The 27193-nt window shown below is 37.7% G+C and overlaps 3 protein-coding genes and 1 long non-coding RNA gene across 4 annotated transcripts in view; 3 read left to right on the plus strand and 1 right to left on the minus strand.

Annotated features, from left to right (window-relative positions):
• Nucleotides 1-1937: 1937 nt before the first annotated feature.
• Nucleotides 1938-3636, minus strand: LOC308683790. Its single transcript, XR_014029290.1, has 2 exons — nucleotides 3585-3636; nucleotides 1938-2180 (listed from the first exon to the last, which is right to left on the minus strand). It is a non-coding gene; the product is annotated as an uncharacterized lncRNA (long non-coding RNA).
• A 1515-nt stretch (nucleotides 3637-5151) lies between these two features.
• On the plus strand, nucleotides 5152-8376 carry ucp3 (uncoupling protein 3). Its single transcript, XM_081354534.1, has 8 exons — nucleotides 5152-5336; nucleotides 5508-5637; nucleotides 5744-5937; nucleotides 6291-6498; nucleotides 6576-6773; nucleotides 7422-7523; nucleotides 7600-7780; nucleotides 7890-8376. Exons 3-8 carry the CDS (start codon nucleotides 5812-5814, stop codon nucleotides 8002-8004), a joined length of 930 nt encoding a protein of 309 aa, XP_081210660.1. The 5' UTR covers nucleotides 5152-5336; nucleotides 5508-5637; nucleotides 5744-5811; the 3' UTR covers nucleotides 8005-8376.
• A 1161-nt stretch (nucleotides 8377-9537) lies between these two features.
• ucp2 (uncoupling protein 2) lies at nucleotides 9538-13263 on the plus strand. Its single transcript, XM_081354535.1, has 8 exons — nucleotides 9538-9937; nucleotides 10059-10193; nucleotides 10619-10855; nucleotides 11201-11414; nucleotides 11543-11737; nucleotides 12544-12645; nucleotides 12726-12906; nucleotides 12989-13263. Exons 3-8 carry the CDS (start codon nucleotides 10730-10732, stop codon nucleotides 13101-13103), a joined length of 933 nt encoding a protein of 310 aa, XP_081210661.1. The 5' UTR covers nucleotides 9538-9937; nucleotides 10059-10193; nucleotides 10619-10729; the 3' UTR covers nucleotides 13104-13263.
• A 5069-nt stretch (nucleotides 13264-18332) lies between these two features.
• Nucleotides 18333-27193, plus strand: part of dnajb13 (DnaJ heat shock protein family (Hsp40) member B13) — a gene marked incomplete at both ends in the record, with an annotated part of 29915 nt that continues 21054 nt past the window's right edge. Inside the window, one exon of the mRNA XM_081353920.1 lies at nucleotides 18333-18400. Within this exon, the coding sequence (XP_081210046.1) occupies nucleotides 18333-18400 (68 nt within the window). The remainder of the gene's footprint in view (nucleotides 18401-27193) is intronic.

Here is a 27193-nt window from a genome sequence, read left to right on the forward strand (position 1 = left end):
ACGAAGCTGCTGGCTCTGTAGCGGGCATTGGTTCAGGCACGGGGTCCGTATCGGGCATTTGCTGGGTCTCTCGGTCTGCGGTGGGCTCAGGCTCCTTATCCGCTGTGGGATCTGGGGCTGAAGTGGTGGCGTTATGAGGCTGGACGCTTGGGACGGAGTCTTCTTCAACTTCGCCCACAGTAAAAGAGAATCCGTCTACCCACAACGCTAAGTTGCTATATTCCCCCAGGGTCCAACAAGAATCCCCCTTCGGCATTACATTACCATCCGAATCTTCTCATCCAGACCACTCATTAACCCCTCCATCAGTATCATGTCATCTCAGTGGGTGATGGCTGACGCTGACAAACTTCCACATAATCCTCCAGGTTTCTCCCATCTTGAAATGAAAAAAATAACAGTCCCTTTGGGCCAGTGAAAACTCCCCATTGAGGCAACATTAATGGACGTAATATCCATACTTTTCTGGTCCAGAACTCTGTCACGTCTAGTCAAAGTACTTTTACTGGTAAACTCTCAGCAAGCAAAAAGTTTGTGTGAATGATCACTTCAATTTGCTTTTGGCTTAGTATTTTATTTGAGAATATATGAAGAGTTCAGTGCCATCTGAAAATTTATTCTAGAATGGTCATTTTTATCAAGCTCGTATATTTAAGTTCAGTAATTTCACTTAAATGACAATTAATAGGTAATTTTCATTGCCATTTAAGTGAAATTACTGAACTTAAATATACAAGCTTTATAAAAATGATCATTCTAGAAGAAAATTTCAGATGGCACTTAGAGGCTTTTGCATCTGAACTCTTCATATGTATTTATGGTCAGTACAATTTGAGGCCATAATTAAGGTAATCAGACAGGAGGACAGAAAGTGTTCATTCAGTCCTGGGGAATTTCATGTAGTCCACACACTTTTTATTCAGTGCCCCATGTTAGGTTTAGGGGTGCTTCATGCTTATTTTTTTCCTAAAAATCATACATTTCCATAAGAGTCACAGTGTATGAATGTATACGCAATCGCTCTGATAAATAAAGTTGTTTTCTCATGAGATCAGGTTGGTAGAAATAGTGTCTTCAGAGTAGAAACACACTGACCCCTTGTGTCTGAATATGCTCCTGATAATTTCTTTCTTATATTGTGCATTCATAAAGGAGCTGTACTGTATATATTCAGATTGTGAAATTCTAAGAAAAAAGCACCAGCTATTAAAGTGGACCTATTTATGTGTTGTGTACTGAGGTGGTCTTTTTCCTTTCAATGAAGTTTGGATAATGAGGAGGGCAGAGTGTGTTTAAAAAAGCCTATTGGCTGGAGCCAAAATCATTCCAGATGCTGTGTGCCATTTAGAGCCAGTATTACATAAGTTTATGAGCTTGACATGTAGGTTTGTAAGTCATTTAAATAATAAAAGCAGATGTACAGTCTTTTTTTATCAAGAATTGTGGACTGGCTAAAATTGCAGCTATTTAGGTGAATTACCACATCATAAAATCTGCTAAAAGTCATGACAGGGTTTATGATAGGCAAGCAATCTGAAAATTATAATCATGTAACATTTTGGTTGTTTTGAATCTCCAGTGAAACAAGGTCCTATCTCCTTCTGTCGTTTAAAAACTTTGGTGTTCTTTTTTTTTCATTATGACGGAATCATGAAAGAAAGATATGATTTTATCTGTCTAGACCAGATAAGCCAGATCTCCCATTCAAAACTCCAGGCAATTGCTAATTTCTCTTCATCCCTGGTCATTCTTTTTCTTCATTCCTTTGACACATGCAAAATGTTCCTTGGCATCCCAAACACCCAATAGGATTGGGTGATAAGGAAGCTTACTAATGTTGACAAATGGAACCTTATTGTAAAGTGTTGCCCACACCAGCACACACTAGCAGGAACTTGGACTTTGTGAGGAAAATAACAGGAGGATGCAAATGCAAGTAAAATTCTCAGTTTATTTGAAAGCGGTCAGATGAAGACACAGGTCGGGGACAAACACTCAGGTGGAGATGAAGCAGGGACGAGATGGCGATCCGGTGGTGGTGCGGTGAACAGCGTGCTCGAGTGAAACAACCAGGAACCGTGGGACATCAGACGACACGAAGAACTGACGAAAATCCAGACGAAGAACTTCTCAGACGAGGCACAAGAACAGGACACACACCGAGGAACAACCACAACGATCTGACAACATGAGAGGGAAATTACTGGGCATATAATGGGAACTGGGATTGAAGACAGCTGGTGACACTAATCGACACAACGAGTAACCACACCCACACAATTACATTCACACAGACACATCAGCATGAGACAGCCGATTCATGAACCGTGACAGACTTAGAGAAATACACATTTGTTTTGTTATTCATATTTGAATGACACTTATAATTAATACTGATCATTTACTGCAAATATAAATATGTCCTTGTATTTCACTCATTAAGAAAGATACATGTACTGATATGAAATTATCTGTGATTTTAAACCATCTCATGATTGATTTTTGCTGAAAATAAGGTAAAAACGCAAAATGAAACTACGTGGACAAGTAGAAACAACAAACAATTCAGCAATGTCTTTTGGACAGCAGCTACATTGTACTGAATTGTTGCAATTCTCCGTGGAAGTAATTTTATAAATTATATATTATACAGTTATAATATATTATATATATAGTATTATATAGTAAATTAGTTATGTATAAAGAAGAGGGCACAAATGACTAGAGTGCCATGGATTTCCATGTACTCTGCCAGCTGACACAGCAATAGCATGCAGGGAATGATGTGGCATGATGGGACAGCCATATTAAGAATGACGCGAGGAAAAGAAAACAATCCAGCAGTGAAGTCAGCAGTGACGTTTATGTGCACACACATGCTTCAGGATTACAAATGCATCTTTTAGGACCTTCAGGAGGTCAAGAAAATCACTAGAGCTACAAAATTCAAATTCCTGTAATGTAAAAACATACCTGAAAATTTCCTGTGCATTAAATCTTAATTGTGTTAACTGTCTAAACCTTTGTTCTTGTGATTAGCATGCTTAAAATGTTATGAATGCCTTTGCATTCGATAACAAAACCAAGTGCCATTTAAAGAAAAAACTATTTAATTGCTTGTGCATGAAACAATAAATACACAGTTCAAAATTAAGAAAATAAATGTATTTGGATATTTTATGGTTGTCAAACGTTGGAAATCGATGGTTAAAATCATTGCAAATTCAATTAGTAGAAAAGATCTAGCTTGATGCCACTTTATTTGATATCTTATCTACCATTCAGACATTTTAAGTGTCCAAATACTTTTTGTGGGCCACTGATAAATGACCACACATGGAGTTTTGATGAGATACTTGTGTTTCCATAGTGTGACCTACTGACTTTTGTTTTAATGCAGGGAGGATATATATAGATGTGCCTGTTCCTTTCAGAGGAAATATGTATTTATACTCAAGGCAGGTCTCGATGGCAGCTGTCTATGGTAGGCATGAATTCATGTCTGCGTCTGCGTCAGTCGAGGATGTATCTGCTTTCAGTAGTGGGCGTTCTGAGTGTCTGGTAGGACACAGGGGTTTGTTTACCTCTTTCAGAAGCTGAAAGATCACAGGGTACGTTGAAGAAACTGGTTCTAGCTGGATGCAGACAGCAGAGATAGGGCATCACGATTACAGACCAAACAATGCAGAAAAGGGTGCAAGTGACTCAAGAGTAGAAAACCACACACACAAACAAATCTTGAAAATACAGAAGGTAAGAATATAACAAGGTTGTTTAGCCAGTGATCAAGGTTTACAAAGGTGCAAATCACATGTGTCTTAGCCAGTGATGCAAACCCATTGAGCTCATTTGTCACACATTCCTGGGAATGCTGGTAGCAAACAGCAGCAGGTTGTGGCAGTTCAGATTTCATTTTCAAATATCATAACGCAGCACTTTGAATGTCATGATCTCATGCACTCAAACAAACAGGGTTGTGATGGATGTTTTGCCTTTATCTTTCCTCTGATCTTCCACCTACTGCAGCTTTAAGACGGCAGGTCAAGACAGCAAATATTTCCCAGCATTTACTGAAACATGATAATGCCACTGTCACGTCACTGCATTTACGAAGCAGCCAAATGATAATAAATGATTATCATGTTATCATAGACTATTTTAAGTTCAGATTCTAAATCTTTTTTTAGGGTAGTCTTTTGCTAACTTATTCCTCTTAGATCACAGTATTATATAAATATATATGCTAAAGTTTTTTTCAGTGTAATGTCCTTAAAATGGCCGCATTCATCCGGACTACAGAGGTTCCTGATTTACTGTTAGCAGATGCACACATTCACTCCCTCCCAGAGACATGCACAGATTGGCTGTATAGAGTGGCGTTCCCCGAACAGCTTATACAACTTTAACAAGTTTGGGGCGGAGCAGCATCATGGTACATATTGTTTTCCTCTGGCACGGGTGTCAGGCATATTTACGTAAAGGCGCTGCTCTCTCTTTATCTGGCAAAGAAAAAATGGATGGAAAAACCATTGTGTTTTTAATAAACTGATGGCAACATTACTTGCAACACTGATCCCTTCTCTGTAAAGAGCAGAAATGAAAATTATCATTTCTGAAAATGATCAGAAATGAAAATTAATAATAAAAAATATTATTAATATAGTGCTTAAGTCAAACTGACAAGCCCCTCTCTGATAGGATGAACATGTATACCATGGCAGCCAATGAGATCGCACTCAGATTACAGTGCAAAATTCCCCCAGAGGTGTTTTGGGAAGTGGGGGAAAGGTGACAAAGCGATGGTACAGCAACACATGACTGAGGCCCATGTCATCCATCTTTGTGGAAAACAATAAACAATTAAATTAATCCTTTTTTATGGACATGCACAAGAACATATTTCCAAAATGATATTTTGCTTGTGTTAATTATTCAAAATAAATATATATATTAAAAAAAATTATAATACAATTATAATACAATTAATAACAATCTGCAATTCTCAGAATTTAATAATATTACGTGCATGTCTTTTTTTACTGATATGTGTGTACCTTTAATATGGAGAACAGACAACAACCCTATCGGTAAACTACAAACTAGTAAACAAGTGTACACATTGTCCCACCTCACAAAGTTAAAATTAGAGTCGTGTGATGAAAGGAATACATGGGACTGGCTGCAACCGGCACATGCGCCTATAAATTCAGAGTTTGACAGACTGTTTCCATCATACTCAGGTGGAAAACACACTCGCTGGATTAACCCCCAGATGGAAATAATTATTCTGCTTTCTGTCAGTACAATTTGGACTAACAATTTCATATTACCGCAAGGTTGGTGAGCACACTGTATTTTCTTATATTTCACACAATATTGTATGCTAATTTATATGTTTCTGGGTACCCAGAGCTGAAGTAATGAGAGATACTGAGTTTACAGTCAGGCTTTTTCTATAACAACCAATCAACATATGATGGGTATTGATCCTAAATGTTTCTCTGTAGTTTTGTGCTGCTGGAATGCTGCTTTGGGACATTGAGCCACAATTTTTTATGGCCAAATGTGTTGAAACATTTAAAACAAAAGGCAAGAGAGTTATCCTTTTGGAAGAAACTTGATCGTGAATCAGCTGAGGTAAATTGAAGCTTAAATGTTTATTTAGAATTCTTTAATCTGAATCAACATTCATTTGAGGTGATGAATCTTAACTACTTTTGGTCTGCTTCTTATTCTCCCTTAGGTAGGGAAACACAAGTAGTTCTGTAAAAAAGAGTAACATTCTCTTGCTGCTATCAGAAGCACAGAAAAATGGTTGGAATTAAACCTACCGATCTGCCACCAACTGCCACTGTGAAGTTTTTTGGAGCCGGTACGGCAGCATGTTTTGCTGACCTGATCACTTTCCCCCTGGACACAGCAAAAGTGAGACTTCAGGTAAGGACTTATTAAAAAGCATTGCATAAAGTCTATAATTTTTTATACATTAAGGCCCGGTTTCATAAACAGGGCTTAGATTAAGCCGGAATTAGACCTTAGATCAATTAGGTAATTTAAACAGTTAAGTAGCTTTTATAAACATGCCTTGGAAAAAAAACATTATAGACTGACATATTTTAAGATATGCCAGTTGCTTTCAGTTAAAACAGCTCAAACATGCATTTTAGTCTGGGGCTAGATTTAAGCCTTGTCTGTGAAACTGGGGGTAAGAGTTGCAGTAACAATCAAATAACAACAAAAAAGCATTTTGATCCATCTGTCATGGCTTTCATCAGTACATCTTATTTCAGATCCAGGGAGAGTCTAAAGCTACATCAGGATCAGCCGTGGTGAAATATCGTGGAGTATTTGGCACCATCACCACTATGGTGCGTACAGAGGGCGCAAGGAGTTTGTACAACGGCCTGGTGGCAGGACTTCAACGTCAGATGAGCTTCGCATCTGTTCGTATCGGTCTTTACGACTCGATGAAGCAATTCTACTCCAGAGGATCTGAGAGTGAGTCTCAGACTGTTTGTCTAAATAGAGACAGAAATGATTATAGACAGACTAACACTCTGCTCTTTTCTTCTCAGATGCGAGCATTGTGACTCGCCTGCTGGCTGGCTGCACCACCGGGGCCATGGCTGTCACTTTTGCACAGCCCACAGATGTCGTAAAAGTGCGTTTTCAGGCTCAAGTGCGTCAGTCTGATGGATTAAAAAGATACAACGGCACAATGGATGCATATCGGACTATCGCCCGCGATGAGGGTATTCGAGGGCTATGGAAAGGTGAGCAAAAGACCCCAAAAAATCCTATCATCATTTACTCACCCTCGTTTCATTCCAAACCTGTTTGAATTTCTTGGGAACAAAGAAGATATTTTGAAGAATGCTTCCGTTGTTTTTCTCCACACAATGTAAGTTTAAGGGGTCCAAGCCAGCTAAAAATAAAACTAATAAAAATCTGTAAGTGAAATAAAATCAAATATAAATATTAGACGAAAAACTTACACTTAAAAAGTGCTAAAAATTACAAAAGCTAAAACTGAAATAAAAATAAATTAAAGCTAATTAAATTTAAAAAGTAATACAGCATTTTACAAAATTACTAAATCAAAATGAAAAATGAAAATGTAAAAAAATAAAAGCCAATTCAAAATATTAATAAATACTAAAATAATACTAAAATTGCACTGTATAAAACATTGGGCGCCACTGAATTTCATTGTATGGATAAAAATACACTGAGCCAAATATCTTCTTTTTGGTCCTGCAGAAGAAATAAAGTCAATCAGGCTTGAAACGACATAAGGGTGAGTAAATTATGACACAATTGTTATTTTTCAGTGTACTATCCCTTTAACTTCAGCTTTCACATGCCATTCTAAGTGGATGTGTCCTAGTGGAGATAAACATGCATGTTTTTCTCTATTTTAGGCTGCATGCCAAACATCACAAGGAACGCGATCGTGAACTGCTCAGAGCTGGTTACTTACGACATCATCAAGGAACTCATATTACAATACGACCTCATGACAGGTATGCTACCTTGAGAATATGCTTTCATTATGGTTATTTTTCAGTACTTGTTGTCTAACATGTGTGTCCTGTTTAGATAACCTACCGTGCCACTTTACTGCTGCATTCGGTGCTGGCTTCTGCACCACGATTGTGGCGTCTCCAGTAGATGTGGTAAAGACCCGCTTCATGAACTCATCTACAGGCCAGTACCGCAGTGCACTTAACTGTGCCCTCACTATGCTAACCAAAGAGGGACCAAAAGCTTTCTATAAGGGGTAAGAAAAATCATGCTGTAAACCAATCATGATGTGTTATTTACACCGAACAATGCACACATTCTTATTTTCAGTACCATGAATGTGACATCTTCATCTTCCCCAACAGCTTCGTGCCCTCCTTCCTGCGCCTGGGATCCTGGAACATTGTGATGTTCGTCTCCTACGAGCAAATCAAGAGATGTATGACTACAATGCAGCACTCATGGGAGTCACCTTTCTGAATGGACTTTGTCAGTATCTTCTGATTTTGATTGAACAGAGAGAGCAGAGAACAGAGGGATTCACGGTTAAGTCTTATCACTGAAAAAATGCTGCAACTTTTAAAGGCCAAAGGTCAAGCTCATCAAAAATGAAAGAGATGAGTCACCAAATATCATGAGATGCATGGCTGGTAAAGCAGAATGTGCATATTTTGTCTTAGTTTCAGTGTCATGGTACACTGAGAGAGGTAGTATTTGCATTAGAGTTCACTGTTTATGTATGCGCTTTTAAAATGTCATGAAAACGGGTCCATAGCTTTAATAACTGAATGAATATTTATACTATAAACTGTAAACTGTACATTATTGGAAAATAAACTTTTTTTTATGATATACCTATTTCTTTTGATAAAAGGTCTAAACTTTTTAAAGTATCAAATCATAAACATACAACTCATTTAGATCACATGCATTTGACTCCCCTGAACCCAAGAGTCATTTAATTAGGTTCAATGATCAAATCAACAGAGAGCACATCACAAATGGCTTTTTACACGACAAAGGATCAGAAAGTGTCTTCAAACTGCTTTTCCGAGCTCTCGTGCTGACCTATAAAAGACAGACAAACAAAATCTTCATTAGAACGGAGCTGTGAAGTTCACTTGAGGGAAAGAGGAAGTGCATTTGCCCAATTAACAATCAGAAGACAAATGCAAATCTGTGAAGTGGGTGACAAAAAGGAAGACAAGGACGTGTGACAGAAGAGATGCCTGATGCTCTCTGAAGACTGCTGTGTATGTGACCCTTGAATTGACCTGAGATCAGGCCTGATGGTCACACAATAATAAGCAACAGTGTGCAGTTCATGAAGCACGTGTCACTGCGGGTTTTAACCCATGTCTCAGGTGAACATAATTATCTTGTTTTGCATTGAAGTTGAACTTTCTCCAACATAATTCCGCGCTAACATACCTCCATGAAACTTAACCAGCAGCATTTTCTTCTATAATGGTGAGAGGGAGTTCAGTAATAAAGTATGTAGTTAAGATGCTTTTGGTTATAGGCTATGAGGATATTAAGATGAATTCTTTACATGAAACTGATAATTCATAAAAATTAACTTAATACCAAATAATACCAATCTATGTGAATAAGCAAATCCAGGGGATGTGCATTGAAAAGAGGGAGAACTGAAAGTCCTCTTTTATGAAAAACATATGTGCAACTACATCGCATAATGATTCAGAATGACTCAGCGTTTCATTCACATGGGGAGTCTGGGGCTAGTTGTCACACTTTAATTCTTAAGGAATATTTCTCAGGATACATTTGTTTTTGCAAGTCAATTTCATGTAAGCATACTTTGGGAAATATTGGCATGTTGTTACTGGACCAAGTTTACAATTCCGAAACACAAAACAATTAGGATGACACACCAACATCTATTAAACTAACATTCGACACATTTAAACTAGAGCAAATGCACAACTGCATACTGGTATTTTGACTCGACAGCTCAGTTACTGAGATAAAGCCCTTGTGACAACAAACCCCGGTGTATTTAAAAGTAGCGTGACGCCTGTCCGTCGTGTTTTTTAAGTGAACGTTTAGCAGAATTTACCTGGCATTTAAAACATTGTTCATATTTCGTATGCTGATAAACTTCTTCAAATAACACATAGGTTTCTAGTTTAATAACCTAAATAGAAAACAATGAAAGATGAACGTTGGAAATAGGTGTTTATCAGTAAAGCCAGAAGAGGCGTTAACGCGCCGAATGACGCGTCACATGTGTCACGTGGTTTCCTCGAAGGAGTTTAAAGGGGTCGCTGCCGCGTTCGGAACAGAGCAGAGCACCTGTGGTTTTTAACTGTTAACTTTCCGAAGGAGTTTTTTTCTTTTCTTCTTCAGTAAACACTTTTATTCATAGACACTTTATACATTTTTGTTCAAGGTGAGTATTGTGAACTTACATAGTACGAACAGACTTTCTCCTCTACTAGCGAAAGTATTTCCTGTTTATTTGAAGTGATGCTGAGCTGTAACTTATGTAATACGGAGTTTTTGTCTTTCAGACTTTGGAGTATGTTTTTTATTTGTACGGGGGATAAACGTTTCTTTATGGAAGAACACGGCAACAAAATTCAAGTTGAAAGTAATTTCAACCAAAGAGATGCTTTTAGAGAATCTTGAAGTTCTCATCCAAACCGGTAAGTTTTCCAAAAGCGTTTATTCGTTTGTTTTAACCAATATAGTTGACATCGTTGATTTAATATCGCGTAACCATTATATAATCTCGCACTTTGTGCGTATCCGCAATTCCTTTGTTGAATTTCCTTTGTGTGGTAGAAAGTCAACATAACCCCCACGCAGATGCAAACAGGATGATGACGTCATCTTATAGATTAGCATGTCAGAAAGAACATGATGTTCCTGTTTTTGTCTGTTGACCGAGTACATGTGTTGTGCCACTCCAAATGGCTTAAAAATATCTAAAACTAAGTTAATTAAAAATTGTGTTCCAACGAAAATGGCTTAAGTTTGCATAATAACCCTTATAAAAAAATAAAAATAAATTACATGAATGCCATAAACTTTAAAAGAGTGAATAATATTATGTGTCCTCCTTATCCAGGTTAGGGTGGAGTCCACTTATCTTGTGTTCACTTCATTGGTTTTCAACAACAACACATTCCGTTTCATCTTTTACGTTCCTGACTTCCCGTGATTCTGACTTCAATTAAACATGGTTGGATTCAGAGCTGGTGATGTGCCTCCTACAGCCACTGTGAAGTTTATTGGTGCGGGAACCGCAGCCTGCATTGCAGACCTTTTCACGTTTCCACTGGACACAGCAAAAGTTAGACTTCAGGTGAGTCTTTGTTGTGTGGAACTTGTTTAAGTGACAAAACTTTGTTTGAGTGACAGCTGAGCCAGCGGTTGAGTCTGGAGACAACAGACACGTGTGATGACTCAGTCCAGGTCAATTTGCAGCAATAATCTCTTCTTTCAGTTGGATTGTTTAAAGGCACACCCATACTGATGTCAGCTCTATATTTCTTTTGACTCTTTTTACACTAGCAACGTAAGCAGGTCCAGGCCTTGATGATTGTCCTTGCTGCCCCAGGATCACTGTGGACCCTTTTTAACCTGAAGATGCTGCTTCCCTCCCCTGTGATTCTGTAAAGTTTCTCCATCCACCTTTTGTTCTGTACAGATTCAAGGGGAGACCAAAGGTCCTGCGAACACAGGCCATGGTCCGGTGCAATATCGTGGAGTGTTTGGCACGATCAGCACCATGGTGCGTGTTGAGGGGCCACGAAGTCTCTACAACGGGTTGGTTGCGGGACTGCAGCGTCAGATGAGCTTTGCCTCTGTACGCATTGGCCTCTATGATTCAGTCAAGCAGTTCTACACCAAAGGCTCAGATCGTAAGTTCATTCCATGTGCTCTACACTTGAATGCAGAGATAATAGGAAATTATTATAATTTTTTCTTTTTTCTTTTTAATGCAAGACCTCTCATATTAACCCCATTTCAATGCATTTTCCTTTATTAGACATCGGGATTGGCAGTAGGTTGATGGCTGGCTGTACGACTGGAGCCATGGCAGTGGCTTTGGCCCAACCCACAGATGTGGTGAAGGTACGGTTTCAGGCTCAGATCAGCGCCGGGGCCAATAAACGTTACCATGGCACGATGGATGCATATCGGACCATTGCGAAGGAAGAAGGGTTTCGTGGTTTGTGGAAAGGTGAGCGTGGGGCCCAATTATGTCAATGTTGTGTTTTTTTTTTTTTTATATACATACATGCATACATACATGCATACATATACAACTTGTTATACATTTTTAAATGTGGGCCCAATTATGTCAATGTTGTGTGTTTTTTTTTTTTATACATACATGCATACATGCATGCATATACAACTTGTTATACATTTTTAAATGTTTATTAATTCTCTTTATATAAATTTAACAAAAAAGTAGTTACAACTACATTCGTATTTGTTCAATTTATACAAGTGTAATTAATAAACAACATTTAAGTTTATTAATTGCATTTTTTTAAATTATACATTTAAATGTATTACTACAACATTTGTTTTTTTTAATGCATAGTTTATTTTACAAATGTGCATATAAATAACTTATTTTATTAATAATATAACTAAATTTTTATTTAAGTTTAATAAACATTATTTCATTAATTACATTTATTTCATTATACTTCTGTAAATATTTAAATTTTATTATACTATTACCACTACTAATAATACTTTTTAAATATACAAATTATTTTAATGCATAGTTTTTTTTATTACTACTAATACTATGTATTAGTAGTTATACATAGTATTAGTAGTAATAATACTATGTATGTAATAAAATGACTAAGTTTATTAGTTGCGTTTATAACTTAAAAAAAATATATAAGTAATAAACAAAAAATATTATGTACCTAAAGTGCATTAAATTTGTGTAATTTATTGTTATACATTTGTTGTTAACTTATTCTCTCCCTTCTAATTTATACTACCCTTTCTATCCTTTTAAAGGAACTGGCCCAAACATCACCCGCAATGCCATTGTAAACTGCACTGAGCTGGTGACCTATGACCTCATCAAAGATGCACTTATAAAATCAATGCTGATGACTGGTAAGATGAGGCTGCAAAAAAAGTATTGCAAACTTGAGTAAGACTAAAACCAAAACATTTATAGCTGCTCTTCTTCACAGATGATCTTCCCTGCCACTTCACATCTGCATTTGGAGCTGGTTTCTGCACCACAGTTATTGCTTCTCCTGTTGATGTTGTGAAGACAAGATACATGAACTCCGCCCAGGGCCAGTACAGCAGCGCCCTCAACTGTGCTGTAGCCATGTTCGCTAAAGAGGGACCAAAGGCTTTTTACAAGGGGTCGGTTTTCTTGACCAACTACAGCTTTACTGTAATGATTGGAGGATGAATGTAGAATTGACATCTGTTGTTTTCTTCTTAGATTCATGCCATCGTTTCTGAGGCTGGGCTCCTGGAACGTGGTTATGTTTGTCACCTATGAACAGCTGAAACGGGCCCTGATGGCAGCTCGCCATAACTGGGTCACTCCTCTTTAAGAGCATAGAATGCTGTTAGTTGAGCTTTGCTGATGTGGTCCTAACTTTCTTTAGATTTTCTGTGTGAATTGTTTACATGTCTATTAAACTTGATCTTTGGCTTTTACATGCTTCTTCTGTCTTTCAGAATCTGCGAAATAAAATTAGGCTATTAAAAAAACATCCGTTTAAATCTGTTTTTATTTAATCCTCAGAATCAACATTTCTAATGACTGACTGGACTTGTAGACAGCTGTTATTTGCGCATGCACCAGCGGGTGGAACACGCGAGTCATTACTGGCAACAGAACCAGGAATTACTGTTTAATCAAGCAGCGCTTAATATAGTGTTATTATGCCAAAATACAGATTTATTTAGTTTTAACTGAAACCATTGTAATCCTGAAAGTATTCCCCCTTTTATCAAAATGTAACTAATCTGATTACTGGGTGATTCTTTGACTATGGGCACTTTTATGTACTTTGGTCATATTTTTAAAAATGCATATAATTGATAATTGGCGGCCAATTAGTCTTTTGAATAATGATTATAAATTAATTGCCTATATTTGCTAAAAGAATCAAGTATGTATTAGAATATATTATAGATGAAACTCAGGTTTTATGAAAAACAGGCACATTTTGAATAATGTAAGGTTGGTTTTAGATGCATTAGATTATTCATATTTGATTGATGAAAATAGTTGTATTTTATTTTTAGGTTTTCGCAAAGCTTATGACACTGACTGTGGAGCATCTTTTTCATTTTCTTCTTTAAAGGTTTTTGGGTTTGGTGAGTTTTTTGTGCAGCTGTTGAAAACCTGTATAATTCAAATTGCTCAATCAAACTAAAACATGGAACTACATCTAGTGTTGTGAATTCTCTCCCTTTAAATATTAAGTTGGTTATGTGTGTGATATTCATACGCAAACAACGTAGTGCAGCGTTCTCAGCACGTACGGACTCAGTGTAATTGCCTATTCACTAAGCTACTCCAGTTGAGCGATCATATCGCGTGCACGCATTCATGTGCAGTGTTGTTTATGTGCAGTAGGTTTTCCTTCTATGTATATTGTTAATAACAGATTGTCACACTGTATCCCAGCTGCGCTAAGTTAGACCATGTTTGTGCTGTAGTTGATGTTTAGCGATCTTTCTTAGTGTAATTTGATCCTGCTTAACGAGCGGATTATCCCGCTAGCATCGCGGCTCGTATTGTTCATGTTTAGCCTATATGTGTTTAGCCTACTAGTTATTACCTTGAGGTGAATTTCTCCGTGGATAATATCTTTCACTGGTTGTCATTTATTACTGCCTGTATTAATGAGACAGTCCAATTTCTATAATCCACATTTTGGTGTTTTGTCAATTTCATTGCATTATGCAGTTTGTTATTCCAGACTCATATTTAGGGCCCGAGCACCGATGGTGAGAGGACCCTATTGTTTTTGCTCCGTTTATTATTCTTCTTCTTCTTCTCCAAAGTGAATCGCTTTTTAGAGGGCCTAAACATGCTCGAAAACTCATGAAACTTTGCACACGCTTCAGAAGTGGTGAAAATTTACGTGTGATATGGTTTTCAGAATTGGGGGGGGGGCAAATTCGGTGAATTATTGCCCCCACATTTTGCCCCGGCTCCTGGTTTCACGTACAGGTATGAAATTTGGTACATACATGTAATGACCCAATACCTACAGAAAAGTCTCTTGGAGCATAGCCCTAAACACAACAGGAAGTGAGCTATTTTGAACTTCCTCCTGGATTTTGGGCATTTTTCGTAATTTCCTGATGTTGTACTTTAACGAACTCCTCCTACAGATTTGATCTGATCCTCTTCAAATTTGGTGAGTGTAATCTTAAGGCCTTTGTGACGTTAAATTGCGAAGATCTAGAGTTTTCGTCGAAGGGTGTGCCCTCGGCGGCCTGACAAACATCTATCTATAAATTACAGGAACGTCTGTCTGTCTGTCTGTCTGTCTGTCTGTCTGTGTGTGTGTGTGTCTGTTCCTCGCATATCTCTCGAACCGTTAGTCCGATTAATTTCAAACTCGACAGGTGTCTTGCCACGGGCACGAGTAAGTGCAGTGCCAAGTTTGACATTGTTTGGATGAGAAATGCAAAAGATATCGTTAAATATATCATTTTTAGAAGGTTGTGGTTTAAAAATAAACATTCTGACATTAGAGAGTTGTATCGGTCAAAGAAGCCCCAAGAAGGTTGTGGTTTAAAAATAAACATTCTGACATAAACCCTCAGTCAGCTACACTGTTTACTTCTGAATATTATAGTTTGGTTCCCGAACGTGATAAATCCATCTATCTATAAATTACAGAAACGTCCGTCTGTCTGTCTGTGTGTTATTCGCATATCTCTCAAATGTGAGATAACCACTAAATGTGTGAAAACCACTATTTTCTGTTTCAAACTTTCACATAGCATCTTTAGGTTATAACAACATTGAAAATCAAAATCTGGATTTGAATTTTTTTAAGATTTATTATAAAAACGGATTATTTTTTCCCAAAAATGCAATAAATTCATGACTTTTTTTTTTTTCAAAATGCTATTAATCCATTGAATCAATATAAAGTTATTTTTGATCATATTGCCATCGCAAGAAATATCTCCTGAACTTTTTTGACGGCGATCAGCTCACAAAAACTGATTTTGCACGGGCACTTTGCACTGCTCCCTGAATCGAGGTGCTTATTCATTTGTGGATGTAAACTGAATCTGTAAGTCAGCTATGCTGTTAGTGTTTACTTCTGAATATTATATTTCATTCTGGTGCGCTTAACGTTGTCGCTACTGTGTAATAGTAGCCTATGCTATTCACCAACTAAACATATCCTATTCAATGCGTTCACAGTCTCTTTCACGGGCATCATTTGTAGTTGCCTATTCACAAACTGTTTGCTCAAGCATAGCGTTTTCTCGGAGTTCACTGTGTGCTTTTTACCATGCACAAATAAAAATGTCACTGAACTTTTGCTGTGTAATTGTAACAATGAGCACACACCAAACCAACAATTACTAAAAACACACACAAAAACTGATTTTGCACGGGCATTTTTTGCACTAGTTCACCCAATTTCGGCCTTTTGGTGATATATGCATGATCAGATAAGTTCAATATTAATGTTGCTTGCAGTTCTGATGTTGCTAGGCAACCACAGACAGCCTGCAGTAACTCAGGCATACAATTTTCAATCTGCCCCAAACTTCACATGTTTGATAAGAGTCCTGTCCTGAACACATGCCAATGCTCATTATGATTATAGCAATAGCGCCACCTGCTGGTAGCAGGAAGTGTGGCAAATACAAAACGTGCTCGAAAAATCATGAAACTTTGCACACGCTTCAGAAGTGGTGACAATTTACGTGTGATGTGGTTTTAAAAATTGGATGGGGCAAAATGGCTTACTTATTGCCCCTACATTTTACCCCGGCTCGACGTTTCACGTACAGGTATGAAATTTGGTACACACATGTAAGGACCCAATACCTACAAAAAAGTCTCTTGGAGCATAGCCCTAAACACAACAGGAAGTCAGTTATTTTGAACTTCCTGTCAGATTTTGGGCAGTTTTTGCCATTTCCTGATGTTGTACTTTAACAAACTCCTCCTACAGTTTTGATCTGATCCTCTTCAAATTTGGTGAGTGTAATGTTAAGGCCTTTCCTAAAGGTGCCGGGTGGCGGTGGCAGGGGTGCGAGGGCCCTTTTCATCGCTGCTTGCAGCTTTAATTCTCGATTTATATCTCATGCATCAGTGCACTTTACAGAGATGTTTATATTTGAGTTTGCAATCTCTTAAATTGTTGAATAATTGTTATGACAGTGAATATTTATTTCTGTTATATTATGTATTTCAGAAACTACCTCAAGTACACGATTATGTGTATGGTCACTCTTGTGCAATAAACGACTAGACTCTATCTGATAACTCCGACTCCCTGACCAGAGTTCTGCAGCGGGCAATAATATAATCCACCAGTTTTCAGTGGGGCAATCCCAACATCTAGATTTGATTTAAACAGAGGTATTAGAGGTATTAGCTTGTAACTCAGTTATTATCTATGCATGTTTAAAAAAAAGTATTCTTAAAGGTATCTCAATTGCAAATAGAGATATTATTATAAGCCAGTTAGCCGATGATACAACAATTTAAAAAAAAAGTGATCAAAATCCAATTGCAATTAATGTTATAAATAAGTTTTCTTATGCCTCTGGTCTCTATCTCAATGTCAGTAAGTGTGAGCTAATGGCTGTTAAAGATTTAACAGTATTTAAAACAGTATTTTGATTTAACAAGTATTAGTAACATTCATGTTAAGGAGAGTGTTACTTGGGTATCATTATTATTAAAGACCATCTGAAAAGATGTTCTTTTAATTTTAATCCCATAATAGATTAAAAAATAAAATAAATTAACTTCTGGCTTCAAAGAGATCTCTCCTTAAAGGGAAGAGTTCTCCTTACGAAGGCTGAAGGTATAGCCCAACTAACATATGCCTCCTTATCTTTGTATCTTGATAACCTTACTAGTAAAAATATTGATAAAATGCTTTGATTTCTTATGGAAAAATCGAACACACTATGTAAAAAAGACTAATTATGAACACATATGAGAATGGTGGACTTATTTTTTTAGATTTCACCACAATGAACCATATACCTTTATGATTAATTGGATTAAGCATCACTTAAAAAAAAACACTTCTGTCTGGAATTTTATCTCTCACTATGCTTTTTCAAATATTGGTGGTCTTAGTTTTGTTTTGTTGTGTAATTGTAATATAGATAAAATTCCAGCTAAGTTATCTGCTTTCCACAAACAAGTGCTCCTATCTTGGTCATTAATATATAAGCACAATTTTTCTCTGCATCGCTGTTTCATCTGGAATGACAGAAACATTCTTTATAAACACAAATCTCTTTTTTTAAAGAACTATTTTTTTTTTACTATTTTGCTTCTTGATAACCTGTTGTATGTTATAGTTCTTCGAATAATAATAATAATAATAATAATAAAATCTGAAATCGCCCCGCCTTCGTGCGTCATCATAATCACGTGACTGAAACCCAGCTATTCCATTCTCTGTTTCCATAACAACCTCCTTTGACAACAGTAAACTAATATTCATTCCTACTGACTAAATCCCGGTTTGCATTTGTGCCCTGATACGTTTAAAGTGTAAATATTAGACACATACATACATAAGGAAAGTTATATAAAGAGTTCGGTGATGTGCAGAGACTATTACGCTATTTTGGAAATAAACCGCAACGCCACTGATGCTGACATAAAGAAGGCGTAAGTTACGTTTTGTTTCATTTCTAAGTAGTTTTGTAAATATATATAAATTTAATTAAAAGCAGATAAACTAGTCAACAATTACGTTCATTTTGAGGAATCATTTGCTAGAAGCAGATTGTTTTTATTCCGGTATAATCAGGTATCGGCGGCTCGCGCTGAAGCATCATCCGCGCAGCAGTAGCCACGCGCGCGACGCCGAGCTCTTCACATTGCTCGCGGAGGCGTTTGACGTGCTGAGCGACCGTGAGTTCACTAGACAAACTCATATACATCCACAAAATACAAAAAACACCTTGCAGCTGCACTTGAATATTCGACATAACGTTATTAAACGTTTTTTATATTAGATTAAAAAAAAACGTTCATACAACGTTAAACTTTGGCTCCCAAAGTGATGTACACTCATATTACTAACGTTATGCTACTGCCACTGTATTGTGTAAGGAAAACAGCACATAGTACACAGTTCAGGCCTCAATTTGTTGTTTCCTGGTAAGTTGGTGATGGCTTTTCTCATGCAATGCAGCTCGTAAAAAGGCCACTTATGATAAGTTTGGAGAGGAGGGTTTAAAAGGAGGAATCCCATCTGAGCTGGGAGCAAATGGCGCCTGGTCATCAGGATATGTCTACCATGGAAATGCAGATGAAACATTCTGACAGTTTTTCGGAGGAGATAATCCTTTTGCAGGTAATTTTTATAGTATGATTTTATTTTATTTTATTTTTTTTTTGTATGATTTTAATTGACATTTTAAAAGACAAGCTGGTTCAATCAGTGTTCATAATGCCATGGTGTTTTGAAGAACCCAAGCTCTGATTAGTAATATCTGCTAACTCATTCTCCATAGATTTCTTCACTGGTGATGGCAGCGAGGTCAACACAGCTTTTCAGAGCTTGCGTGGGCAAAAAGAAAAGTTACAGGATCCACCAATAGAGAGAGACCTTCATCTTGCATTGGAGGACCTTTATTATGGATGCACTAAAAAGATGAAGATATCCCGTAGGGTAAGTTCTGCAGACAAGGGTAAAGATAAAATGGACATATGGACTCATGAGAAATTAATTCCATAAATTGATACAGGTCATGAATGAGGATGGACACACATCCAGCACAAGAGACCAAATTTTAACCTTCACTGTAAAAGCAGGATGGAACGAAGGGACACAGATCACGTTTCCAAAAGAGGGAGACCAGGCATGACAGAACACTTTTTTTAATCACAATTTTGTTTTGTCGTGGTTGTAAATAGATCTTGGTGATAACAGAATTTAATCTTTTTCTCCACAGGGACCAAACAACATCCCAGCAGATATTGTGTTCATCATACGCCAAAAGCATCACCCACGCTTTGTCCGCCAAAATGATGATTTGTTCTACACAGCAAATATTTCTCTTGAGAAGGTGAGAAACATTTGTTTTAGCATATTTCAGCAGATTTAAATATACATGTTTTCACACTATAATAGATCATGACCAGAGAGGCGTTCCATCTTTTCCATCAAGTTTTCATGCTGAATATGTGATGGGGTCTCAATTGGACCAACATGTTAAAAATGAATAGTTTCACTCTAAATGTAAAATTTTTTAATTGAATTGTCAGTTTAAGTTTCATAAATCTAACTTTATGTCTTTGAATATATGGTAACTCAACAGGCTTTGACTGGTTTCTCAGTAGAAGTTGAGACACTAGATGGCAGGCTTCTCAACATCCCCATTAATGACATTGTGCAGTGAGTAAAACATTTATCTTTTTTAACAAGCACGTTTATATGTTACTCAGCAGAACTCCTGAACAAAGTTCATATTTAAGACAGTTTTGTTTTAATTTCTTTGCACTACAGCCCTCAGTACACCAAAGTTGTGACCGGGGAGGGAATGCCACTAGCCAACAACCCATCCAAGAGAGGCGACCTGATCATTCGCTTTATTACACACTTTCCAGAGAAGCTCTCGGCTGAAGAGAAACAGCTTCTAAAACGAGCCCTTTCATCAAGACTAATCCAGACTTCTTAAAGTAGCATGTCTCAACTTTTGGAGAAGTGGCAACAAAATTTAGAAGTAAATTTTCAGAGCAGAGTTGTTGAACTCAATTTCTGAATAGAATAGATGAATATGAGTATATGACATGAAAATATATAATAGATCATTTAGATTCATAAATTAATTGATAAATGGAAAATATTTTTGAAAAGAGTAATCATAGACCATAAAAAATAATAATAATAATCATAAGCATTCTTTTTTTTAACTGATAGTAATCAAATGTTTTTTTTTTTGTCTAACCAGGTGTTTTGCTGACTAACAGACAGTATAGATCAATGCCCACAAATGGTATCGGAAGATACAGACATCTTCTTCCAAAAGCATCGGTAAGACCTAGTTTTGTACATCATCAGTATAAAAAGTTTTCACTGCCAGTTAATAGAATATGCTAAATTATTTTCATTCAGCCAAAGAAGAAGGACAAAATTCAGGCAAAACAGCGACAGCCACGGAGTTTGGCGTTTTCACTCTCTGTGCCTCTGGTTCTTCATTTATTTTATTTTATTTATTTTTTTGCATGATTTTAATTGACATTTTAAAAGACAAGCTGGTTCAATCAGTGTTCATAATGCCATGGTGTTTTGAAGAACCCAAGCTCTGATTAGTAATATCTGCTAACTCATTCTCCATAGATTTCTTCACTGGTAATGGCAGTGAGGTCAACACAGCTTTTCAGAGCTTGCGTGGGCAAAAAGAAAAGTTACAGGATCAACCAATAGAGAGAGACCTTCATCTTGCATTAGAGGACCTTTATTATGGATGCACTAAAAAAATTAAGATATCCCGTAGGGTAAGTTCTGCAGAAAAGGGTAAAGATAAAATCATATGGACTCATGAGAAATTAATTTCATAAATTGATACAGAGGTCATGAATGAGGATGCACACACATCCAGCATAAGAGACAACATTTTTCATCAGATTTAAATATATACATGTTCTCTTACGAGAGTACTCTCGTGTTGCGTAAGTTTAGCTTACGCAACAGGAAAACTCCTTTTCTCGAGAATACTGAAGCAAAAAGTATCCTTCATTTTTAGAATGTAAAACGCACTTGCTGCAGGCGAGACAGCTCGTGCGCCTATTGGCTGCTCTGCAGCACCTGCTGCAACCTATCAGCGTGTCAGACATGACGTCAGCGGCAATGAGAGGCTCGCCTCGCGCTACGTTGTGGCCCGCCAAGATGGGTGTGGCCTTAAAGGGGGGGTGAAATGCTCATTTTCACTCAATCTCCTGTTAATCTTGAGTACCTATAGAGTAATATTGCATCCTTCATATCTCCAAAAAGTCTTTTGTTTTATTATATTTTTAATTGAAAGATTGGCTGTACCGAGTCTTTCCGGAAAAAAAACGAGCGGCTGGGGGCGGGCCGTGTGGGCGAAGCTAAAGCTGTGCTAACGCGCCGAGCTAACAACACACAGAGACATTTGTTCAACAGTTTTACTCACCGTTCCAACGCACGACCGCGAACCTTTATCATTGTGACTGCTCGATCCTTAAGCATTAGACGATCTGCAAATCCATCGATCTGGGCTTTGTTTATAAAACAATCATCGTCGAAATGCAGGGAACAACAGTCTATCACAACTCCGTTTATGCTCAGGAAAACAAACTCCATCCACGGGTGCCTTAACGCTGGGTTCTTTGGGAATCTGTGCAGGGTTGTCTTGCCCTGGCAACCAAAAACACACTTCTTTGGTGACATTGACTTCCCAAAAGCCGGGCAGGGCGCTTTGATGGCGAACTGCTTTCACTCTCTTGCTCTGTTTTACGAGTGCGCGCACGCCCGCGATCTTACCGGAGAAGTGCCCTTAGGACCCATATAAGGAAATTCCGCCCTCTCTTACGTAAGACAGCCATACTCGAAAAAAACTTTCCGAAACTTGTGACAAACCGGAAGGACAATTTTTGGAACAAAAATACTCCTTCAAACGTACAACTTAACTTTTGAAACTTTGAGGGAATCCAACTCTTTAACAGTATAAAAAACTCAGTATGCATGAAACAGTAATTCACCCCCCCTTTAACCTATAAATACCCATCGCTCAGGTTGCACTATGATTTCGTCTCCTTTCAGTGAGTGACTACACTACGCTGGATCTCTGAGAGAAGAAGCTGCGTCGTTGAAAGGCACTTTCAGCGGGACGAGCTCGAGTTCTGAGGACACGGCTGGATATTCGCCGCCTTCACTCGCCGTACCTGCTGCGCCATCCGGCGCTTATATCCTTTCACTGCTCCGTGTGTGTTTGCCGCTCACGCCCTCCTGTACATATGGCAGGGCTCAAGCATTATGAGCGTTTTTTAAACATATGAGCCCACGCCGGTGCTACCTCGCTAGACTCGCATGACGCTCTCTTATATGCTCTTATATATCGAGCTCTCCTTCCATGAAATCCGAAATACCTCTAGTTTTGTTTTCTTCCAGTTGCACTCCATTTTTCTGGCTGCTCTCTTAAGGGCCCGAGTGTGCTTGTTGTACCACGGCGTTTGACTATTTTCTTTAATCTTCTTTAAGCGCAACGGAGCAACTGTGTCTAAAGTGCTGGTAAAGAGAGAGTTAAAAGTTTCTGTTGCAATATCAAGTTCTTCTAAGCTATCTGGGATGCTGAGATGGTGAACCTGATCAGGAAGATTATTGATAAAAAAGAGTTCATCAGGATTTGTGGGAAGTGTTCCCGGTTCCGGCTGACCTAATCTATGAAGCCTAACATTGAATTATAGAATTCTATAATGTGTTATGTATGTGTATGCTAGGTCAAAAAGATGTGTCTTTAATCTAACTTTGAACTGACAGAGTGAGTCTGCTTCCCAGACAATTTTAGGAAGACTGCTCCAAAGTTTTGGTGCTAAAAAGGAAAAGGATCTACCGCCAGCAGTCGATTTTGATATTCTAGGTATTATCAACTGGCCGGAATTTTGAGATCGCAATAGACGTGAAGGACTATAATGTGTTAAGAGTTCGCTCAAGTACTGCGGAGCTAAACCATTTAGTGCTTTGTAAGTAATCAGCAATATTTTAAAATTTATGCGATGTTTAATAGGGAGCCAATGCAGTGTTGACAGAACCGGGCTAATATGGTCATACTTCCTGGTTCTGCTAAGAACTCGAGCTGCTGCATTTTGAACTAGCTGTAGTTTGTTTATTAAGCGTGCAGGGCAACCACCCAGTAGAGCATTACAATAATCTAGCCTTGAGGTCATGAACGCATGAACTAATTGTTCTGCATTTGTCATTGAGAGCATATGGCATAATTTAGATATATTTTTAAGATGGAAGAATGCGGTTTTACATATACTAGACACGTGACTTTCAAATGAAAGATTGGCATCAAAGAGCACACCCAGGTTCCTAACCGATGACGAAGACTTGACAGAGCAGCCATCAAGTGTTAGACAGTATTCTAGGTTATTACGTGTAGAAGTTTTTTGTACAATAATTCGAATCTCTGTTTTTTTCAGAATTTAGTAGTAGGAAATTACAAGTCATCCAATTTTTTTATATCAGCTATGCATTCCGTTAATTTTGTGAATTGGTAAGTTCCGTTAGGTTTTGAAGAAATATACAGCTGAGTATCGTCGGCAGTGAAACAGTGAAAGCTAATTCCATGTTTCCTAATGATACCTTCTAATGTTAGCGTGTACAGAGTGAACAGCAACGGTCCTAGTACTGAGCCTTTTGGTACGCCATACTGAACTTGTGATCGATGAGACATCTCTTCATTTACTGCTACAAACTGATAACGGTCAGATAAGTATGATTTAAACCATGATAGTGCAATTCCACTAATGCCAACATAATTTTCGAGTCTATTTAAAAGAATGTTGTGGTCAATAGTGTCAAATGCAGCACTAAGATCGAGTAACACTAATAGAGAGACACAACCACGATCGGTTGATAAGAGCAAATCATTTGTGACTCTAACGAGAGCAGTCTCGGTACTATGGTACGGTCTAAATCCTGACTGGAAATCTTCGCAGATATCATTTCTTTCAAGAAAGGAACGCAGTTGTGAGGATACTGCTTTTTCTAATATCTTTGACAGAAAAGGTAGATTCGAGATCGGCCTGTAATTGACTAATTCTGTAGGATCAAGTTGCGTTACATACCGTTGCATAGTTATAATTTTGTCCCTGCTATTATCAATCTTATAAGTGAAGAAGTTCATAAAGTCATTACTGCTGTGTTGCTTGGAAACTTCGGTGCTTGAAGCTTTCTTTTTCGTTACTTTAGCCACCATTTCAAATAAATACCTAGGATTATGTTTATTTTCTTCTAATAGGGTTGAAAAATAAGCAGATCTAGCAGCTTTTAAAGCCTCTCTGTAAGTAATCGAGCTCTCCTTCCATGAAATCCGAAATACCTCTAGTTTTGTTTTAAACCATGCTAGTGCAATTCCACTAATGCCAACATAATTTTCGAGTCTATTTAAAAGAATGTTGTGGTCAATAGTGTCAAATGCAGCACTAAGATCGAGTAACACTAATAGAGAGACACAACCACGATCGGTTGATAAGAGCAAATCATTTGTGACTCTAACGAGAGCAGTCTCGGTACTATGGTACGGTCTAAATCCTGACTGGAAATCTTCGCAGATATCATTTCTTTCAAGAAAGGAACACAGTTGTGAGGATACTGCTTTTTCTAATATCTTTGACAGAAAAGGTAGATTCGAGATCGGCCTGTAATTGACTAATTCTGTAGGATCAAGTTGCGTTTTTTTAACAAGCGGTTTAATCATAGCCAGCTTAAAGTTTTTTGGTACGTATCCTAGAGACAAAGACGAATTAATGATATTAAGAAGAGGATCTATGACCTCTGGGATCATCTCTTTTAGTAGCTTAGTCGGTATAGGGTCTAACATACATGTTGTCGATTTAGATGATTTAACGAGTTTAGTAAATTCTTCCTCTCCTATAGCAATGAATGAATCAAATTTTTCCTCAGGGAGACTACAATGCACTGCCTGATGAGATACCATTGCATAGTTATAATTTTGTCCCTGCTGTTATCAATCTTATAAGTGAAGAAGTTCATAAAGTCATTACTGCTGTGTTGCTTGGAAACTTCGGTGCTTGAAGCTTTCTTTTTCGTTAGTTTAGCCACCGTTTCAAATAAATACCAAGGATTATGTTTATTTTCTTCCAATAGAGTTGAAAAATAAGCAGATCTAGCAGCTTTTAAAGCCTCTCTGTAAGTAATCGAGCTCTCCTTCCATGAAATCCGAAATACCTCTAGTTTTGTTTTCTTCCAGTTGCACTCCATTTTTCTGGCTGCTCTCTTAAGGGCCCGAGTATGTTAGTTGCACCACGGCGTTGGACTATTTTCTTTAATCTTCTTTAAGAGCAACGGAGCCACTGTGTCTAAAGTGCTGGAAAAGAGAGAGTTAAAAGTTTCTGTTGCAATATCAAGTTCTTCTAAGCTATCTGGGATGCTGAGATGGTGAACCTGATCAGGAAGATTATTGATAAAAACGAGTTCATCAGGATTTGTGGGAAGTGTTCCGGGTTCCGGCTGACCCAATCTATGCAGCCTAACATTGAATTATAGAAGTCTATAATGTGTTATGTATGTGTATGCTAGGTCAAAATGATGTGTCTTTAATCTAACTTTGAAATGACAGAGTGTGTCTGCTTCCCGGACAATGTTAGGAAGACTGCTCCAAAGGTTTGGTGCTAAATAGGAAAAGGATCTACCGCCAGCAGTCGATTTTGATGTTCTAGGTATTATCAACTGGCCGGAATTTTGAGATCACAATAGACGTGAAGGACTATAATGTGTTAAGAGTTCGCTCAAGTACTGCGGAGCTAAACCATTTAGTGCTTTGTAAGTAATCAGCAATATTTTAAAATTGATGCAATGTTTAATAGGGAGCCAATGCAGTGTTGACAGAACCGGGCTAATATGGTCATACTTCCTGGTTCTGCAAAGAACTCGAGCTGCTGCGTTTTGAACTAGCTGTAGTTTGTTTATTAAGCGTGCAGGGCAACCACCCAGTAGAGCATTACAATAATCTAGCCTTGAGGTCATGAACGCATGAACTAATTGTTCTGCATTTGTCATCGAGAGCATATGGCGTAATTTAGATATATTTTTAAGATGGAAGAATGCGGTTTTACATATACTAGACACGTGACTTTCAAATGAAAGATTGGTATCAAAGAGCACACCCAGGTTCCTAACCGATGACGAAGACTTGACAGAGCAGCCATCAAGTGTTAGACAGTATTCTAGGTTATTACGTGTAGAAGTTTTTTGTCCAATAATTCGAATCTCTGTTTTTTCAGAATTTAATAGTAGGAAATTACAAGTCATCCAATTTTTTTATATCAGCTATGCATTCCGTTAATTTTGTGAATTGGTAAGTTCCGTTGGGTTTTGAAGAAATATAGAGCTGAGTATCATCGGCATAACAGTGAAAGCTAATTCCATGTTTCCTAATGATACCTCCTAATGGTAGCGTGTACAGAGTGAACAGCAACGGTCCTAGTACTGAGCCTTTTGGTACGCCATACTGAACTTGTGATCGACGAGACATCTCTTCATTTACTGCTACAAACTGATAACGGTCAGATAAGTATGATTTAAACCATGCTAGTGCAATTTCACTAATGCCAACATAATTTTCGAGTCTATTTAAAAGAATGTTGTGGTCAGTAGTGTCAAATGCAGCACTAAGATCAAGTAACACTAATAGAGAGACACAACCACGATCGGTTGATAAGAGCAAATCATTTGTGACTCTAACG

This window comes from Scardinius erythrophthalmus, assembly GCF_964197995.2.
Source record: "Scardinius erythrophthalmus genome assembly, chromosome: 23".
Lineage (NCBI taxonomy): Eukaryota > Metazoa > Chordata > Actinopteri > Cypriniformes > Leuciscidae > Scardinius > Scardinius erythrophthalmus.

Bases quoted from the DNA above. Each gene is read 5' to 3' on its own strand.
- ucp3 (XM_081354534.1), top strand. From the start codon at position 5,812: ATGGTTGGAATTAAACCTACCGATCTGCCACCAACTGCCACTGTGAAG. The intron at 5,938-6,290 runs GTAAGGACTTAT...ATCTTATTTCAG, and splicing joins CAGCAAAAGTGAGACTTCAG to ATCCAGGGAGAGTCTAAAGC. The intron at 7,781-7,889 runs GTAAGAAAAATC...CTTCCCCAACAG, and splicing joins CCAAAAGCTTTCTATAAGGG to CTTCGTGCCCTCCTTCCTGC.
- ucp2 (XM_081354535.1), top strand. From the start codon at position 10,730: ATGGTTGGATTCAGAGCTGGTGATGTGCCTCCTACAGCCACTGTGAAG. The intron at 10,856-11,200 runs GTGAGTCTTTGT...TGTTCTGTACAG, and splicing joins CAGCAAAAGTTAGACTTCAG to ATTCAAGGGGAGACCAAAGG. The intron at 11,415-11,542 runs GTAAGTTCATTC...TTCCTTTATTAG, and splicing joins CTACACCAAAGGCTCAGATC to ACATCGGGATTGGCAGTAGG.